Source organism: Scyliorhinus torazame, chromosome 7, assembly GCF_047496885.1.
Source record: "Scyliorhinus torazame isolate Kashiwa2021f chromosome 7, sScyTor2.1, whole genome shotgun sequence".
In the NCBI taxonomy this organism is placed as follows: Eukaryota; Metazoa; Chordata; class Chondrichthyes; order Carcharhiniformes; family Scyliorhinidae; genus Scyliorhinus; species Scyliorhinus torazame.
In genome coordinates this window covers 229,704,605-229,724,451 of record NC_092713.1, presented here as the reverse complement: position 1 = coordinate 229,724,451, position 19,847 = coordinate 229,704,605, and the positions used below count along the sequence as shown (strand labels likewise).

At 52.0% G+C, this 19,847-nt stretch overlaps 1 protein-coding gene across 1 annotated transcript in view; it reads left to right on the top strand.

The window, feature by feature from the left end:
* The window catches only part of LOC140427451 (EF-hand calcium-binding domain-containing protein 9-like), a 29,304-nt gene extending 9,899 nt beyond the window's left edge, over window positions 1-19,405 (top strand). The window contains exons 3-4 of the mRNA XM_072512969.1: window positions 14,385-14,561; window positions 19,077-19,405. Coding sequence (XP_072369070.1) covers window positions 14,385-14,561; window positions 19,077-19,220 — 321 coding nt within the window. The 3' untranslated portion in view covers window positions 19,221-19,405. The remainder of the gene's footprint in view (window positions 1-14,384; window positions 14,562-19,076) is intronic.
* Window positions 19,406-19,847: the final 442 nt, after the last annotated feature.

The following is a 19,847-nucleotide window of genomic DNA, read 5'->3' as shown; positions in this document are numbered from 1 at the left end:
CAGGAAGTTGACCATGCCTAGGAAGCGTAGCACTGCTTTCTTGTCTGCCGGCTGCGGCATGGCTGCAATGGCGCTCACCTTGTCTGCATCCGGACGGACCCCTGACCGGGATATGTGGTCCCCCAGAAACTTCAGCTCGGTTTGGCCGAAAGAACACTTGGCTCGGTTGAGGCGCAGGCCGTTTTCCCGTATGCGCGCAAAGACGCGCTGGAGACGATTGATGTGCTCCTGTGGTGTGGTGGACAAGATGATGACGTCTTCCACGTAGATGCGCACCCCTTCGATGCCTTCCATCATCTGTTCCATGATCCTGTGAAAGACCTCGGATGCCGAGATGATGCCAAATGGCATTCTGTTATAGCAGAACCTGCCGAAAGGGGTGTTGAAGGTGCACAGACTTCGGCTGGACTGATCCAGTTGGATCTGCCAAAAACCCTTCAAGGCATCCAGTTTTGTGAAGATTTTAGCCCGGGCAATTTCGCTCGTGATCTCTTCCCGTTTGGGTATGGGGTAGTGTTCCCTCATTATGTTGTTGTTGAGGTCTTTTGGATCAATGCAGATCCGGAGCTCGCCGGAGGGCTTCTTTTATTTAAAAAATAATTTTTATTAAAGGTTTTCATAAAATATCAATAACAAAATGAGAAAGAAAAAAGAACCCAACAAGGTTAAGTACAAAACACAATCTAAAAAAAAGCAACCCCCCAAAACCCTCCCCCCCTGTACATAAGTAATAAATTAACATTAACACCCCGACTTAACACAACAGGTGTATACACCCCCTCAGACCCTCCAGTGTAAATAACATAAACAAAAATAAAGTAAACCCCCCCCCCCCCGAGCTGCTGCTGCCATTGACCAATGTCTATCGTTCTGCCAGAAAGTCTAAGAACAGTTGTCACCGCCTAAACAACCCTTGTACTGACCCTCTCAAGGCGAATTTCACCCTCTCCAATTTAATGAACACTGCCATATCGCTGATCCAGGATTCCACGCTTGGGGGCCTCGCATCTTTCCACTGAAGGAGAATCCTTCACCGGGCTACCAGGAACGCAAAGACCAGAACTCCGGCCTCTTTCGCCTCCTGCACTCCCGGCTCCACTGCCACCCCAAAAATTGCGAGCCCTCAGCCCGGTCTGACCCTGGATCCTACCACCCTCGACACCGTCCTCGCTACGCCCATCCAAAATTCCTCCAGCGCTGGGCATGCCCAGAACATATGGGTGTGATTGGCTGGGCTCCCTGAGCACGTAACACACCTGTCCTCACCCCCAAAGAACCGTCTCATCCTTGTCCCGGTCATGTGTGCCCTGTGCAGCACCTTAAACTGTATGAGGCTGAGCCTCACGCACGAAGAGGAAGAATTCACCCTCCCTAGGGCATCTGCCCACGTCCCCTCTTCGATCTCCTCCCCCAACTCCTCCTCCCACTTACCTTTCAACTCCACCACCGAGGCCCCCTCCTCCTGCATCACCTGGTATGTTTCCGAGATCTTCCCCACTCCCACCCACCCCCCTGAGAGCACCCTGTCCTGTACTGTGAGTGGCAGTAGCCGCGGGAATTCCACCACCTGCCGTTGGCAAACGCCCTTACCTGTAAGTACCTGAAGGTGTTCCCCGTGGGGAGTCCGTACTTCTCCTCCAGCTCACCCAAGCTCGCGAACTTCCCGTCCACAAACAGGTCCCCCAACTTTCGTATCCCTGCCCTTTGCCACCCCAAAAACCCTCCACCTGTTCTTCCTGGGGCGAACCGGTGGTTCCCCCATAATAGGGTCCATGCCGAGGCCCCAACTTCCCCCCTATGCCGCCTCCACTGCCCCCAAATTTTGAGGGCCGCCACCACCACCGGGCTCATGGTATATCTCCTTGGAGGGAGCGGCAGCGGCGCCATTGCCATTGCCAGCGCCCCCAGACTCGTACCCACATAGGACGCCTGTGGTTTACGCAGAGGGTAGTGGTAGTATTAGTGAGAGGCAGCACAGTTTTGTGAAGGGGAGGTTGTGTCTCACTAACTTGATAGAGTTTTTCGAGGAGGTCACTAAGATGATTGATGCAGGTAGGGCAGTGGATGTTGTCTATATGGACTTCAGTAAGGCCTTTGACAAGGTCCCTCATGGTAGACTAGTACAAAAGGTGAAGTCACACGGGATCAGGGGTGAGCTGGCAAGGTGGATACAGAACTGGCTAGGCCATAGAAGGCAGAAAGTAGCAATGGAAGGATGCTTTTCTCATTGGAGGGCTGTGACCAGTGGTGTTCCACAGGGATCAGTGCTGGGACCTTTGCTCTTTGTAGTATATATAAATGATTTGGAGGAAAATGTAACTGGTCTGATTAGTAAGTTTGCAGACGACACAAAGGTTGGTGGAATTGCGGATAGCGATGAGGACTGTCGGAGGATACAGCAGGATTTAGATTGTTTGGAGACTTGGGCGGAGAGATGGCAGATGGAGTTTAATCCGGACAAATGTGAGGTAATGCATTTTGGAAGGTCTAATGCAGGTAGGGAATATACAGTGAATGGTAGAACCCTCAAGAGTATTGAAAGTCAAAGAGATCTAGGAGCACAGGTCCACAGGTCATTGAAAGGGGCAACACAGGTGGAGAAGGTAGTCAAGAAGGCATACGGCATGCTTGCCTTCATTGGCCTGGGCATTGAGTATAAGAATTGGCAAGTCATGTTGCAGCTGTATAGAACCTTAGTTAGGCCACACTTGGAGTATAGTGTTCAATTCTGGTCGCCACACTACCAGAAGGATGTGGAGGCTTTAGAGAGGGTGCAGAAGAGATTTACCAGAATGTTGCCTGGTATGGAGGGCATTAGCTATGAGGAGCGGTTGAATAAACTTGGTTTGTTCTCACTGGAATGAAGGAGGTTGAGGGGAGACCTGATAGAGGTCTACAAAATTATGAGGGGCATAGACAGAGTGGATAGTCAGAGGCTTTTCCCCAGGGTAGAGGGGTCAATTACTAGGGGGCATAGGTTTAAGGTGAGAGGGGCAAGGTTTAGAGTAGATGTACGCGGCAAGTTTTTTACGCAGAGGGTAGTGGGTGCCTGGAACTCGCTACCGGAGGAGGTGGTGGAAGCAGGGACGATAGTGACATTTAAGGGGCATCTTGACAAATACATGAATAGGATGGGAATAGAGGGATACGGACCCAGAAAGTGTAGAAGATTGTAGTTTAGTCGGGCAGCATGGTCGGCACGGGCTTGGAGGGCCGAAGGGCCTGTTCCTGTGCTGTACATTTCTTTGTTCTTTGTTCTTTGTTTGACGCCGTCTCCAGCCTCTTCCATGCAGCCCCCTCCATCACCCACTTGCGCACCATTGTCGCATTGGCAGCCCAGTAGTACCCACAGAGGTTGGGCAGCGGCAGCCCCCCCCCCCCCCCCCAATCTCTACTCCGCTCTAGGAACACCCTTCTCACCCTCGGAGACCCTCGCGCCCACACAAACCCCATTATACTCCTGTTAACCCGCCTGAAAAAAGCCTTCGGGATAAACACGGGGAGGCACTGGAACAGGAACGAAAACCTTGGGAGCACCGTCATTTTGATTGACTGCACCCTACCCGCCAAGGACAGCAGCAACGCATCCCACCTCTTGAACTCCTCCTCCATTTGCTCCACCAGCCTTGTAAAGTTAAGCCTATGCAGGGCCCCCCAGCTCCTGGCCACCTGGACCCCCAAATATCTGAAACTCCTCTCCGCCCTTTTTAGTGGGAGCTCGCCAATCTCCCTCTCCTGGTCCCCTAGCTGAACTACGAACAGCTCGCTCTTCCTCATATTGAGCTTGTACCCCGAAAAGTCCCAGAATTCCCTAAGGATCCTCATTACCTCTGGCATTCCGCCCACTGGGTCCGCCACATACAGCAGGAGATCGTCCGCATAAAGCGACACCCTGTGCTCCGCCCCACCCCGCACCAACACCCTCCAGTTCCTCGACTCTCTCAGTGCCATAGCCAGGGGTTCAATCGCCAGTGCAAAGAGCAGGGGGGACAGGAGACACCCCTGTCTCGTCCCTCGGTGCAACCGAAAGTACTTGGACCTCCTCCTATTTGTGGCCACACTCGCCATCGGGACCTCATACAACAGCCTAACCCACCTGACAAACCCCTCCCCAAACCCAACCCTCTTCAGCACCTCCCACAGGTACCCCCACTCTACCCTATCGAAGGCTTTCTCAGCGTCCATCGCCACAACTATCTCTGCCTCCCCCTCCCTCGCCGGCATCATGATAACATTCAAAATCCTCCGCACATTCGTGTTCAACTGTCTCCCCTTCACAAACCTCGTCTGGTCTTCATGGATGATCTGTGGCACACACTCCTCAAACCTCGTGGCTAAGACCTTCGCCAGCACCTTGGCATCTACATTTAGCAAGGAAATCGGTCTGTAAGACCCACATTGCAGGGGATCCTTGTCCCACTTCAGGATCAAAGAGATCAGTGCCTGGGACATAGTCGGGGGTAAAGCCCCCCCCTCCCTTGCCTCATTAAAGGTCCTAACTAACAGCGGGCCCAACAGGTCCATATACTTTTTTGATGCAGAACTCGACTGGGAAACCGTTTGGCCCCGGTGCCTTCCCCGCCTGCATGCTTCCTATACCTTTGATCAGCTCCTCCAGCCCAATCGGGGCCCCCAGTCCCGCCACCAGTCCCTCTTCCACCTTTGGAAACCTCAATTGGTCCAAGAAACGGCCCATCCCTCCCTCCTCCCGTGGAGGCTCGGATCGGTACAATTCCTCGTAGAAGTCCCCGAAGACCCCATTGATGCCAACCCCACTCCGCACCACGCTCCCTCCCCTGTCCTTAACTCCCCCGATCTCCCTAGCTGCGTCCCGCTTCCGAAGCTGATGCGCCAGCATCCGGCTTGCCTTTTCCCCATACTCGTAGACCGCCCCCTGGGCCTTCCTCCACTGCACCTCTGCCTTCCTGGTGGTCACCAGGTCGAATTCGGCCTGGAGGCTGCGCCTCTTCCTCAACAATCCTTCCTCAGGCTCTTCCGCATACCTCCTGTCTACCCTCACCATCTCCCCCACCAGCCTCTCCCTCTCCCCCCGCTCCCTCCACTCCTTGTGGGCCCTAATGGAGATCAGCTCTCCCCTCACCACCGCCTTCAGTGCCTCCCATACCATCCCCACTCGGACCTCCCCGTTGTCGTTGGTCTCCAAGTACCTCTCTATACTTCCTCGGATCTGCTCGCTCACCTCCTCGTCCGCCAACTGCCCCACCTCCAAGCGCCACAGCGGGAGCTGGTCCCTCTCCTCCCCATCTGCAAGTCCACCCAATGCAGGGCGTGGTCCGAAATGGCTATTGCCGAATACTCGGTATCCTCTACTCTCGCTATCAGCGCCCTACTCAAAATGAAAAGGTCGATTTGAGAATAAGCCTTATGGACATGTGAGAAGAATGTTGAGTCCACCCCTCCCATTTGGTCCATAAATCCCCTCAACACTCTAGCCGCCGCTGGCTTACTACCCGTCCTGGACCTGGAGCGATCCATTGCCGGAACCAACACTGTGTTAAAGTCTCCCCCCATTATCAGGCCCCCCACTTCCAAGTCTGGGATCCGACCCAACATACGCCACATAAAACCCGCATCGTCCCAGTTCGGAGCATACACATTGACCAGTACCACCCTCTCTCCCTGCAATTTACCACTTACCATTATGTACCTATCGCCATTATCTGCCACAATGCTCGACGCCTCGAATGACACCTTCTTTCCCACCAAGATCACCACCCCTCGATTTTTGGCATCTAGCCCGAATGAAACACCTGACCTACCCACCCTTTCCTTAGTCTTACCTGGTCTGCCACCTTCAGGTGTGTCTCCTGGAGCATAACCACATCCGCCTTGAGCCCCTTTAGGTGCGCGAACACACGGGCCCGCTTAACCGGCCCATTCAGTCCCCTTACATTCCAGGTTATCAGCCGGATCAGGGGGCTACCCGCCCCCCTCCCCCGTCGACTAGCCATGACCCCTCCTCGGCCAGCCACGCGCCCGCACCCCACACCCGGCCCATTCCCCACAGTGGCATACCCCCGTCTCGACCCCCCACACTTGCTCCAGCTCCTCCTTGACCGTAGCAGCAGCAACTCCCTTCCTGTGCAGCACCGCCTTCGCTCGATTGTACCCGGCCCTCCTCATCGCCTCCTCCGCACTCCAGTCCTGGTATATCCGAACCTCCGCATTCTCCCACCTACTTCTCCTCTCCTTCTTGGCCCACTTGAGCACACACTCCCGATCGACGAACCGATGGAACCGCACCAGCACCGCCCGCGGAGGCTCGTTAGCCTTGGCCCTCCTCGCCAACACTCTATGGGCCCCTTCCAGCTCCAGGGGCTCCTGGAAGGACCCCGCTCCCATCAGTGAGTTTAACATGGTGACCACATAGGCCCCCACGTCCGGCCCCTCCAGCCCCTCCGGGAGGCCCAGAATCCGCAGATTCTTCCGCCTCGACCGATTCTCCATCTCCTCGAACCCCTTCTGCCATTTCTTGTGGAGCGCCACGTGCACCTCCACCTTTACCGCCAGGCCTAAGATCTCGTCCTCATTGTCAGAGATCTTTTGTCGAGCCTCTCGGATCGCCACCCCCCTGGGCCGTCTGTGTCTCCAGCAGCTTATCAATAGAAGCCTTCATCGGCTCTAGCAGGTCCGTTTTAATCTCTCTGAGGCAGCACTGGATACCCTCCTGTTGCTCCTCTGCCCACTGCCTCCACGCTGCCTGGTCTCCGCCCGCCGCCATTTTGTCCTTCTTCTCTCCCTTCTTCTGGTCCACCACCACCTTTTTTGTCGCCCCGCTCCTAGTTAAAGCCATATATTGACTGGGAGCTATTATTAACTCCTTCCCACACAGGGATCTGTTGAAAAAGTGCCCTTGGGGGCCCTGAAGAGCCCAAAAGTCCGTTTTTGCAGGAGCCGGCGAATGTGCGACTTAGCTCCACATAGCCGCAACCGGAAGTCTCGAGAGGGAATCCTTTTGGCTGTGTTCGCTTCACCAATCTGCCCCAAAAAGTCTCTGGAAACTCCTGAAAAAGGTCTGAGAGTCCGTTCCAGGCGGGAGCTGCTGAATGCGAACTACTCCGCCACGGCCGCCACTGGAAACCTCGTCCCCGCTTCTTCAATGGCCTTGGTAGATCCTTTCACAGTTGTTCCCTCTGCTGCTAGAATTCACCTTTAATAAAAGCCCTCAGGTCAGTTTGCAGCTTTAAGCTTGCCCTTCCCCCACCTGCATGCTGGAAGAGGCTCTGTTTATCCTGCAGTTATAGCCAAATCTTTTACTGTTTCTGCCGGTCTGGTAACCAAGAGACATACCGTTCCTGGGGGACACTGTCGGGGGAATGTTGCAGTCTTCTTCCCACACCAGGAAATGTCAAACAAATGCCGTGGGGCCCTGTAAAGAGCCCAAAAGTCCAGGCATAGCCGCACCCAGAAGTCCCAGAGGGCTTCTTAACACACACCATGGAGCTGACCCATGGCGTGGGCTCCGTGACCTGGGATAGCACTCCTTGGTCCTGGAGATCCTGCAGCTGCTGCTTGAGGCGGTCTTTGAGTGGCGCTGGGACCCTGCGAGATGCGTGAATGACCGGGGTGGCGCCCGGTTTGAGCCGTATTCTGTAGGTGTAGGGCAGTGTTCCCATGACCTCGAATGCATCCTGGTTGTGGGCGAGGAGTGATTGGAGCTGTGCCCTGAATTCTGCATCCGGGAACTCAGATGTGCCTTCTGGAGACAGAGGTGGAGAACCTTGCATGCCTGTGCGCCTAGCAGGAAGTCCTTTGATGATCCGACTATTTCGAATGAGAGTGTGTTGTGTGTGACCTGGAGCTGGCAGGATCCCATAGCCGGGATAACGTTTCCATTGTAGTCGACCATTCTGCATCGGGACGGCCGAATTGGTGGTCTGACCTTCATGGCGTAGAAGGCTGACCATGCTATGAGGTTGGCAGAGGCGCCAGTGTCCAGACGGAATGTTATCGGTGATCGGTTGACCGTTAGGGTGGCACACCATTCATCACCCGGATTGACAGTGTTCACTTGCAACGGCTGGTGGGTCCTGGCTGGAGACATCCGGTTCCCATCAATGACCACAACACGGAACGCGTTCCGGTCGTCTGTGTCACATGTCTGCATATCATCTGGGCACGACTCGTAGTAAGGAGGCTGAATGGCCTGCACGTCCCTGCGAGGTTGTCGGAATTGGGGAACATTGGCAAGTTGAGCTGCTCGACAGCAGGCAGCGTAATGGCCCACCTTGCCACAGCGGAGGCATTGTCGGTTTCTTGCCGGATATTGTCGCTTTAAATGTGCGGCTCCGCAGTTGCCGCACGTCGTGACGTCATGGCGTTTGTTGCGCCACCGCGCATGCGCAGTTCGGTCTTACGTCGAGCGCGCCTGCGCATCACGTCCCCCTGTGTCGACATCTTTTTTGGCACGCACAAACGCGGGAGGCCTCGGAAAGCGCGCAAAATGGCCGCCCTCGTCCGGGCCGCGGGCCGGGAGGAACTCGATTGCCTGGACCCGTTCGGCCTCAGGACTGCGCGAGGATACGGAGATGCGCAAGGAAGGATTGAAAGGGCTCATCCTTACCCTGCAGACGCTGCTGGAAGAGATACCTCTCGAAACTGTCGTTGACCTCGACGTTGAAGTGTTGGTCGAGTTTGAGAAGGACCGTCTTGTACTTGGTCTTGTCCTCTCCTTCCGCGAACACCAGGGAGTTGTAGACATGGATGGCGTGTTGACCTGCCGTGGCGATGAGGATGGCGATCTTTCTGGTGTCCGAAGCGCTCTCCTTTTCGTTGGCTTCCAGGAAGAGCTGGAAGCGTTGTTTCCAATTGACGCCGAGGTTTCCAGCGACTTGTAGCGGCTGCGGCGTGCTGACGGTGTCCATGGCGCAGGATGGCAGATTCCTGAGGATTCATAGGTAGGTCCCACAGTTACCGTGTTCCAATCCTGGTACTATGATGTGTTGGGTGCTCTGCTACACAGACAAACCAACACGGTTGCGAATAGTTTTATTACTAACATATATTTACAGTGGTAAACTGGTTACTGAGGTTCGATCATAACCCTTCAATCTGTGGACCTATTCCTAACACTATCTTGGAGTGGCACTCAGCACATGGTGGATGTCTGAGTGGCTTGCTGTGACCTCTGTGCCCTGAGCTGTCTCCTGCTGGAATGGACGGGAAGTGTCGTGTTCCCTGTTTTGTAGTGTGTATGCTCTTGCCTGTGATTGGCTGTGGTGTTGTGTGTGTGTTGATTGGTCCGTTGATCAGTCCATCAGTATGTAAGTCTGTTCGCACCATGATGTTTACCTGAATATCATGACAACCTCGATCTCTGTGGACCCGGCGCTGGCCTTATGAAGCCCGCCCTGCCAGATAACGGTGTAAACCACGGCCACTTTTTTGTCCTTTCAAGAGGCTCAATAATTGGAGAGAAAGCTGGCCTGTGCAGCTGGAGAGCTACCTGTCGATTTTCAGTCTGAGCCTGAGTCGTTTAAAAAAGTATGGTAAGATTCCACCCATTGAGAGAGTGATATTTTAATATCTCTTGTGACAAGAATTCTGTCTCGTCTGTCCATGAAAATTGAGCATAAAAAGATGCAGGATAGACCCATGAAGGCAAACTAGTAGCATCCTTCCAAATAATAGCTATTCTGTTTGCCAAAACCATCAAATGTACAGGGAGACAACAGGAGGGTGGGGGCTGAAATTCAACTTTGGCAAGGCCTCAACGCTGTTAGTAATAGAGTGGCCATGCCTGATTCCTCTCTCCATTGATATCAGTTAACAAAGTTGAATTGTATCCCTACTATTTTCTTGTGGAACACCAGGCATCAGGTAGGTTAGGTATATAAAGGACAGACCAGGGTTCTTTCTGAATGCTGAAAAACTAGAAGCAATGGAGGATCAAAGATACTTGGGAATGCAGATACCTAGATCATTAAAATGTCATAAACAGTTTCTGAAATTAATCAAGAAAGCTAATGGAATGCTGGCCTTTATATTTAGAGGACTAGAATACAAGTGGACAGTGATGGCCACTGGTAGGGAATGACTACTAGTGCTGTGAAGTGCAGGGTCTTCGGCGATGAGGGCACATATGTCATCTGCCACCTGCCTGGAAATTCCCAAACTCCTGTGGTCACCCCCAGGTAGCTCCACTTTTGGCATTCCATCTTGTGTTGAGGGATTAGCCTTCCTGCCCTTCTTATCTTCCTCATGCCCCCCTGATGATCAGTGTTCTACCTTTCCTGCAGTGTTTGTTGCCCATCATCTCCAGAGTGCCCCAATATGATAGTTGTGCTCTACTGCCAACTGAGCTTTATTCCTGAAGCAGCAAATCGCCCAATTGTACTTGGTAGCCTTGTCACCAATTATTGTGCCCCTGTGATGCCAGGGTGTGTCAACCCCATAAAAGGCCAACTGCCGAGCACCCACTCTCTCTGATGTCTGTGCAGCACCACAGGCACTCCCTCACCCAGTGGCCCAGTCTCGCTTTGTCCTCTGGCATTCTCACGCCTCCATTGGTTCCCCACTGAGTACCGTCCTCCCCTCCTTTGTTCTGAAACTGCTAGCTTCTAAAACCTGTGCACCCCATTAAATATGCTACCCCCCCCTTCCACAATCTCTAAACAAGCTTTTTAATATGTATAATTGGTCTGAATTGGAAGGAGAGCAAGATTCATAAGAGCTATCCCCCGTGCTGCTGGAACCGGGATCAGGGCTTTGCAATTGACATACCAGCTGGCGACAGTGTTTTCAAGGACACTCATCCCCCCCCCCCCCCCCCCCCCCGCCCCCCCCCCCCCCCCCACCTCCATTCCTATCTTTGAGGAGGACCTGAAAATTCAGCCCCAAGTGTTAAATTCCAAGGATCATACAAACTGGGGTTGCAATGATTGTAATTGAGAAGGTTAAGGGGTGATTTGATCAAAGTTTTCAAGCTATTAAGGGACACAGGTAGGGTAGATCAGGAGATGGTTGGGTGTCCAGGATTAGGGGGTGTAAGAAAAAATTAGAACCAGACCTTTCAGAAGCGAAATTAGGAAACATTGGAACGTTTCCAGGAGCAGCAATCAATGCTATATCAATTGTTAATTTTAAATCTGAGATTGATTGATTTTTGTTAACCAGAGGGGCATGGCGAAAAAGTGGGAATACAGAAGTAGATCAGTCATGACTTCATTGAATGGCAGAACAAGCTCAAGAGGCTAAGGGCGGGATTTACCGACCACTCTGTCGCGTGCTTTTCGGAGGCGGCCGCCAGAGGGATCTACCGAAGCCGCTGTTGCTGATGGGATTTCCCGGTGACAGCACCCCTCGTCGCCGGGAAACCCATGCGCCAGTGTGTGACCGAAATTTCCCGCTGGTGTGAACAGCTTGTAAATCCCGCCCTAAGTGTTCAATTCCTGTTCTTATGTTCCTATGAGACTAATTTCAAAGTTTAAAAAGGGCAGGATTCTCGGCCTGGGACACCCAGAATGCGTTCCCCGATGGGACGGAGAATTGGGTGTCAGGGAGAATTGGGAGCGCCGCCCAAATATGATGCTCCAACCCCCCCCCCCCCCCCAACCCCCCCCCCCACCCTCCCACCCCGGCTGGCGGCATGAATGAGGTCCACGATGCTCGCCAGCGGGGATGTAAATAAATGCAGATTGGTGTTAATGACTCATTTGCAACTATTTAGTGGGTCCAGTGCCCTATGCTCCCGCCTCCCTTGATTCTCCGGTTCCCGCGGCCTAGAATCACATAGGTGTGGATCATTTGTGGTCTTTACCAGCGTGCATTCCAAGCACTAAGTGTATTCCAATCACTCAAGCCTGTGATTTCACTGCACTTACCTCTCTTTGATGTGGTCAATGTTTAAAAACATTGAGGATTCACTTAGGCCTCTGAACCGCAAGGGAGATGAATGCAATGAATCAAAGGTTTGTAGAAACTGTCAATCACAGACCACTACTAGAAAGCTATGAATGGCAAATAGATCTGTGGGAATGAGACGCAAATCACAGCTGCTCCCCTTAGAGGAATGGACACATGGAGCTGCAAGGTAAGTCTTACAGCTGTCGTTCTTCTCACTGCCCCTGTCTGGACTGCACTCCAGCATCCAGACAGGGGTCACTTTTCTGTGAGGGGGCGGTCTGTGCATGGGGGGGGGGGGGGTCTGTGGGGAGGTCCCTTTGGACAGGGACCCTGTGGGGGTCTCCCTATCACAGGGGTCCCTGTGTGGGGTCTCCCTATTACAGGGGTCCCTGGGGGGGCTCCCTATTACAGGGATCCCTGTGGAGGTCTCCCTGTTACAGGGGTCTCTGGGGATGGTGGGGGTAGGGGGACACCCAAGCTATCTGGGGGTGGGGGGGGGGGCTACTGTTTGGTGCAGAGGGAGCTGGGGTGAGGTGGCTGGCTTGGGACATCACTCAAGATGGTGTCCCAATAGCAGGATTCCCTGGGAATCCCTCGTATGCCACGCCATGCATATATTTGCATGCCGAGGAATGCTGAATTGCATCCCGCTTTACAACTCCAAGGGGATCGTAAAACTGGAGCAAATCAGCTCCGGTGGGAGAACGTAGTCTCCCAAATGGAGAACCCAGCCGATAGCTTTTATTCATTTGGTTCCCACTGCTGACGCCCTCAGCTACACAGGACAGCCAAGTGAGTCTAATCTAACCTTGCAACAGCTTTATATGGTGTGCCGACTTCAAACCTTCTGCCACCTGTTGCTTTCCAGCCATTGTTAGAGACAATTGGCATTTTAACAGCAACAAAATCAACAATATACATAACAAGAAAAATATATACATAGTGCAAATTCTACCACCCACTCCGCAGGTCTTGCCATTACTTACCCCCTAACCTACGCTAACCTAACCCCCACCCCTCCACCCCTCCTTTTCTGCTGACGATTAGTTCTCTGCGAGGAAGTCAACAAATGGTTGCCAGCTCTGGGCGAACCGCAGCAGAAATCCTCTCATGGCGAACTTAATTTTCTCCAGGCAGAGGAAGCCTGCCGTGTCTGAAAGCCAGGTCACCGATTTCGGGGGCTTTGAGTCCCTCCATGCCAGCAATATACGCCTCCGGGCTACCAGGGAAGCAAAGGCTAGAACATCCGCCTCTCTCTCCTCCTGGATTCCCGGGTCCTGCGAAACCCCACTGTCATGTGAGCCCGGTGAACAACCTTAAATTGGATCAGGCTGAGCCTGGCACATGTTGCGGTAGCATTGACCCTTCCTAACGTGTCTGCCCAAAGGCCCTCCTCTATCTCTCCCCCCAGATCCTCCTCCCACTTTTGCTTCAGCTCCTCGGTCTGCGTCTCCTCCAAACCCATAAGCTCTCTATATATGTCCGAGACCCTCCCCTCCCCTATCCATCCTCTAAAGACCACCCTATCCTGAATCCCCCTCAGCGGCAGGACTGGGAAGATTGGTACCTGCTTCCGCAAAATGTCCCGTACCTGTAAATATCGGAATTCATTTCCCCCCGCCAATGCAAACTTCTCCTCCAGCACCCTCATACTCGGGAGGCTACCTTCCAAGAACAAGTCCCCCATCCTCTCAATCCCCGCTCTCCGCCAAATTCGGAACCCCCCCGTCCATCCTCCCCGGGGCAAATGGTTATCACAGATTGGGGACCACACCGATGCCCCCTCTGTTCCCACATGTCTCCCCCACTGCCCCCAGACTCTCAGGGCCGCCACCACCACTGGACTGGTGGAGTACCGCGCCGGCGGGAACGGCAGGGGCGCCGTCTCCAGTGCCCCTAAACTTGTGCCCTTATACAAAACCGCCTTCATGTGCACCCACGCCGGCTAGCCGTCTGAACTGCTGCCTCCACTCATATCTATTTAATATAGGCACTCATGCATGGTTAATGCAGGTTTGAGGTAAATCATTAACTGCAGAAATATTCACTTTTCTGATAGATGACATTATTACTTCATTGCAGGGCAGGGTGGGTGAGAGTTTCTTAACCCACCAAACAAAATTTTTGGTCTGCAAAAGTGGTGGAATTCTGATGTTTAACATCTGCCTCAATCCCCTATGTCCCACATTCAGATTTCCAATGTAACATTTCTGGGCTATATTGATTACAATTGATAAAGAAAGCCAAAATAATTCTTCAATGTATTTTTTACTGTGACATGGACTCACTTGAGAACAAAACGAGACAACTGGTGAGGTGTCATAAGAACATGACACTAATTCTCAAAAAGGTGTATCTATCACATTAAATTGTTAGCTCTCTCGGCAAAGTTAGGTCTATTGTCTAGACTTGTTGTCATTTCATTGTAATGCAGTTCTGCAAGATTAAACATGGTTTAATGTCAAATTACTGTCTGTTTCTGCTAGTTGTCACATGTGCACATGTTTCAAATGTTACAGGATAAAATGGAACAGCAGTTTCTTTATCGTCACTCTCGGTCCATCTTTGACCTAATTGACATGGATGGGGGGCACACTATTACTCCAACAGAATTCTATGCTGCAGGATTTCTCTTCAACATCAAAGGACGCGCTTACTTGCAGATGTTTAAGGATTATAGTGGATGTGGTGGTGAGGTAAGATAGCAAAATTGTGACAGTGAACTTCCCTTTTTGCCAATTTTCTCATCTGTCCTGAGAACATCGGCACTTGCTAGATGTGGGCTCCATGGATCATGTTGCAGTTATTATTTTACCTAGGTGGGCAGGGTTCATGGTTTAAGATGGCATGGTGACGCAGTGGTTAGCACTGCTGCCTCACAGCGCCGAGGTCCCAGGATCGATCCTGGTCACAGGTCACAGTCTGTGTGGAGTTTGCAGATTCTCCCCGTGTCTGCATGGGTCTTACCCCCACAACCCCAAAAATGTGCATGTTAGGTGGATTAGCCAGACTAAATTGCCCCTTAATTGAAAAAAAGAATTGGATACTGTAAATTTTAAAAAAGAGTTCATGGTTTAACCCTGTTAAAAATTATTGTTTAACCCCGAGTGTCAGCAGGCTATCAATTGTGAGGTATTTTACAGCTAAGCCTAATCCTGTCCTGCCCAAATATCTAGGAACAAATTTAAGCTGAATAATGAAATTCCTTCTCCATATTATGTATGAGTGTAGCTGGAGCAAGAGTTTCAATCCTGTGTTATATTTTTCCACACATATGGTAAGAAAGCAAGCGTAGCCGCTCCTTGATATAAAATGTAGAAAATAGATTAAGAGAACAATAGGGGCGCGATTCTCCGGAAAAATTTCCAAGTGTTGTAGCAAGCGGGAATTGCCGCGTGTTTTCCGGCCCACTGAAACCTGCAACGCAATTCAATGTTAATTGGTCCATTTAACGAGGCCTTACGGGCTTCTTGCCGCAAATAACGCCTCGCCGGCCGATCCACTGGTACCGTGCTCACCAGCCCCCCCCACTAACAAGGTCGAGCAGCACTTAAACTGCACTTGCTCATTCAACCTCAGCCAGCTCGCAATAATGACACCGAGGAGACCGGACCCAAGATTCGGGGACGCTGATCTGGGGAGGCCCCTGCTTGCAGTGGAGGCCAGGAGCGATGTTCTGTTCCCTCGAGAGTCCCAGAGGGTGAGCCACAAGGCAGCCAGTGCTGCCTGGAATGAGGTGGCGGCGGCCATTAGATCCAACAGTATGGCCAAGAGTGCAGGAAGAAAGTCAATGACCTACACCGGGCAGTACGAGTGAGTAGACACCAATGAGAATCCTCAACTTCTTCGAGGAGTGGGCCCTGGAGGTGACTGGTGTGGCCGAGGGCAGATCGGTCACCCACGTGGAGGCTGGCGGACGTCGCAGAGGTGAGGAACCACCGGGCTCCACCCGTGCGACCTGTCAAACGTGAGTAGTGATTGCCTTACTGACTGACGCATCCCTCCCACTGACCACATGTCCATTCTTCCCAGGTCCTCTAGCCGACGGCGCCGGCCCATCCCAGGTGGCCCCCACTCCTGACTCTGAGGAGAACACCTCAGAGGAGAGTTCCGAGGATGCCACCATGGTCGCAGAACAGCTGTCATCCCCACCCTCCACCAGCCAGATACACACAACACGGTGGGACATGTTAGTGGTCAGGCTCCGAGGGCACAATCTGGTGAGCATCACTCAGCTGCTGATGTACATCAGGAGGAGGCAGGAACCTCCAGGCGAGACAACAGTCGGACGGCTGCTGGATCCCAGGATCCAGCTGGGTCCCAGCCTGATGTTGAACCTCTGGAAGTGGGTTACCCAGAGCTGTTGGAGACGATAGGGAGAAGCCAGACATTCAGAGGGAGAAGTCAGCATCACTCCAGCAGATCCAAAGCCGTTTGAGGAGAACCAGAGGCTACGGGCACAGGAGATGTCGCCGGCAATGTGAGGCACCGAGGCCAAAACTGCGTAGTGGAGAGCCTGGTGCACGACATTGATCATGAGTGAAGGAGTCCAAGGCCTCGCGCAGTCGGTGACGGCCATGGCTGAGGGTCTGGGCGGAATAACCGCCCCACTGGGGGATGTCACCCAGTACCAGGCTAACCTTGATGAGGTTCTGTGGGACATGTCCCACATGGCCGAGGCACTGCAGAGCTTGTCCCAGTCACAGGCTGGCATGGCTAAGGCGCTGTAGAGCATGTCCCAGTCATTAAGGAGCATCGCTGAGGGCGTCAACAGCATGGTGCAGATCATGGGGAACTGCCAGGGCTGGCAGAGCCAGATGATGCAGGGGCAGCTGGGGCTTGAACTAGCTGCCCCTCTGTCCTAAGGTGAGCCCCAGGGCTCTATGGGCACTGTTCGGGAGGAGGGGGCACTAAGTGCCAACCCGGACCCGTCCCATGGATTGGCGACGGTGACCACCAGCTCCCCTGAGTTCTACCCCTCTGATGAGGCTACTGGCAAGTGCGCCAGGGCCCTCCGGCCCCAGAACCCCCAGAGGACATTGACAAGGGGCATCGAGGGCCACGGGACGAGGTAAGCAGCTGGCTGTCTCCACCTCAGATATGCATCCCAGGGACATACCTCGACGTAGTGGTAGTGCTAGGAAGGCCAGGCACATTGAGGATCACTGAGGGCACCAGAGTAGGGGGGAGGGCGTGGGGGGCATAGGTAGAGGATGGGGATGGGACGGGGAAGCGGCGGGGAAGGAGAGGTGGTGCGGGGGGGGGGGGGGCGACACTATCAGGAATGGGGTATTGCATAGCACATTGAACCACTTTTTGCACAACCATTGTGATGCCTCTGTCACTCCGCAATGCGGACTGACCCCCGGACCCTTTGACCATCTCTCCAGGCAAAGCCCCCCCACCCCGACGCTCATCGAGCTTCCGGCCGTGGACATGTTCCTGGAGCTGTGTTCCATCCCCTGGGTGTTTCGGATGTTGTCTGCTGCGTGTGTGGTGTTGTCTCCCGCAGTGTTCAGGCACAGTGTCCAGGCATCAAGGTGCGATTGGAATGCTAGGCAATGACTCCCACATGCCTCATGGCCCACCCACCCACGGGAATCCACTTGGCATGTGTCAAGTGCTCACTTACCGACGATTGCCAATTCCCTATTAGCGATAGCCTTCAGCTGCACAGCTAGAGTCCTCAGCAATCGGTGGGGGTTATGGGTTATCGGTGATGCAGACAGGCCGGGACAAGGGTTACCCCTGGAATGGGGTTGGGAACCAGGGGTTGGCATGGTGGTGCCGCGAACGATTGTCGCGCAACAGAGCCTCCCACCCCCCCACCCTCCTTTGGTGGCCCGCCCCTGTGGAGGGTCCCCCACCCCCCGCCGAGCACTGGGACGGCAAGCCCAGCGCACCTGGGCCTGTGAGCAAAGATGGCTACTCACCTCCTCGGCTCCCCACAGAAGCCCTTCCACCAGGTTTACATTTTTCAAAAGGAATTCTAATCGGCGCCAGTGAGAGCACTTGCTGGGGAGGCCGCTGAATGACGGGAGGCTGTTGGATATGGTGGGCACTCTCACTAATTGTATGGAAATGGGGCTTAAGTGCTGATAATTGATTTCTCGCGGCGCTATGGCGAGATCCTGATTTCACCGACAGGAGCGGGTCGGTTGCATCACAAACTGTTTGCCGCCTGGCGCGGATCTTGCCTCTCCCGATAATCCCTGGCCTCGTTACACTTGAGCGAGAACGTAATGAGGCCGGAGAATCTCCCCGTAGGATACTCTAAACTTGACCTGTTTGCTTGGCCTGTAACAGGAAGTAACTCAAGAAAAAAGCCACAGAATTATCTCAACTTTCCTTTCCCCTGCTGAGCATGATTAAACTAGCCTGCTTAACATCATGCTCCCACCACGTCTGATTTTCCACCATTTGGAAATGTTTGTGAAATGGTTGCTTCATGCCTCACAAATTTATCCCTGTAACAAGCATCCCTCCTTCACTATTGCCTTCTCTCTTACTTTAATTGGACTGGCTGGGCTACATGGTGGAACTGCTGCTGACAATCTCTGGACTCATAACCACACCCTGAAGGATGATTTTTGCCCAAGGCAGAAATAATTGTAATGAAGCTTTCTTCTTTTATTTGATTATTAGAAAAAGCTATGAGAACTTGTAGAAGGAAGATATTAACAGTTCAGTCATTTGCTTCACTTCCTGTTGTTCCAGATTATATTTGTAAATTGTTTCAATATTTATCAACAGTGCTGGTATGCGGGAACACAAATCTCACACAGCCTATGCGCCTTGACAAGAAAGCACACATGTAACCTTGGCATTTATTCATCAAGGGGAGTGAGAAAGTCAGACATATATTGAACTGCAGCTTGAAATAATGGCCAAATAATTTGAAGGCACTCAACACATTTCAAAACTGTGAAGTTACTTTTTGTTCTTGCCTTTCTCCCCCCCCCCCCCCCGCCCCCCGAAATAAGGGTTGCATTGAGGAGCTGAAAAATGGGTTAGAGGAGAACGGCACGAAAAAATTAATTGGCAGAGAAATGCTTTTAAACCAGCCAGAATAACAAACCATTGATGCTGAAAGTATGGGCTGATTTCATCATGGACATTTTTAATTCCATCTGAAAATCTTTAGGATTAAAAAGGAGAAAAGAAAATAATATTGATTTTGTCTAACTAATTTGTTTATTTATTTGAGCTAGAACCTCACCTACAATGAATTCAAGTTGTTCATCATGGCCTGCTTGGATAAGCAAGAAAAATATAATGAAGATAAAAAGAAAAAGAAACAGAAACAACCAATAATAGGATTATTTTCTCAAAGGAATTCTTTGCTGCCACTGTAATCTTGTCCTATTGAAACAAAACTGGCACTCTTCAAAGAGGAATTAGTGATTAAATTTGCTAGGCCTGTAATAGGAAGTAACTCAAGACAAAATGATTTAAATGATATTTGCAAAAAAAATCTGACTTGCTCCATGGCTTTGCAAGTATTTAATATTAAAGTTTTAAAATAAATAAATTTTAATGAGAGGTGTTTCTTGTAAAATTCTTTATCTTTTGAGTTGTTAAATCGTTCTTTTTATAAATTTAGAGTACCCAATTATTTTTTCCCCAATTAAGGGGCAATTTAGCGTGGCCAATCCACCTAACCTGCACATCTTTGGGTTGTGGGGGTGAAACCCAGGCAGACATGGGGAAAACGTGCAAACTTCACATGGAGAGTGACCCAGGGCCGAGAATCGAACCCGGGTCCTCGGTGCCGTAGGCAGCAGGGCTAACCACTGTGCCACATGCCGCCCTTGAGTTATTAAATAGTTAATGCCAATGTATATGGCTGTAAATGCCTGATTTAACTCCTAAGAATAAATCACCCTAATGTGTGAAGAAATAATATAAAGACTTGCATTTATATGCACCTTTCACAACTTCAGCATGTGCCAAAGTGCTTCACAGTCAATTAATTACTTTGG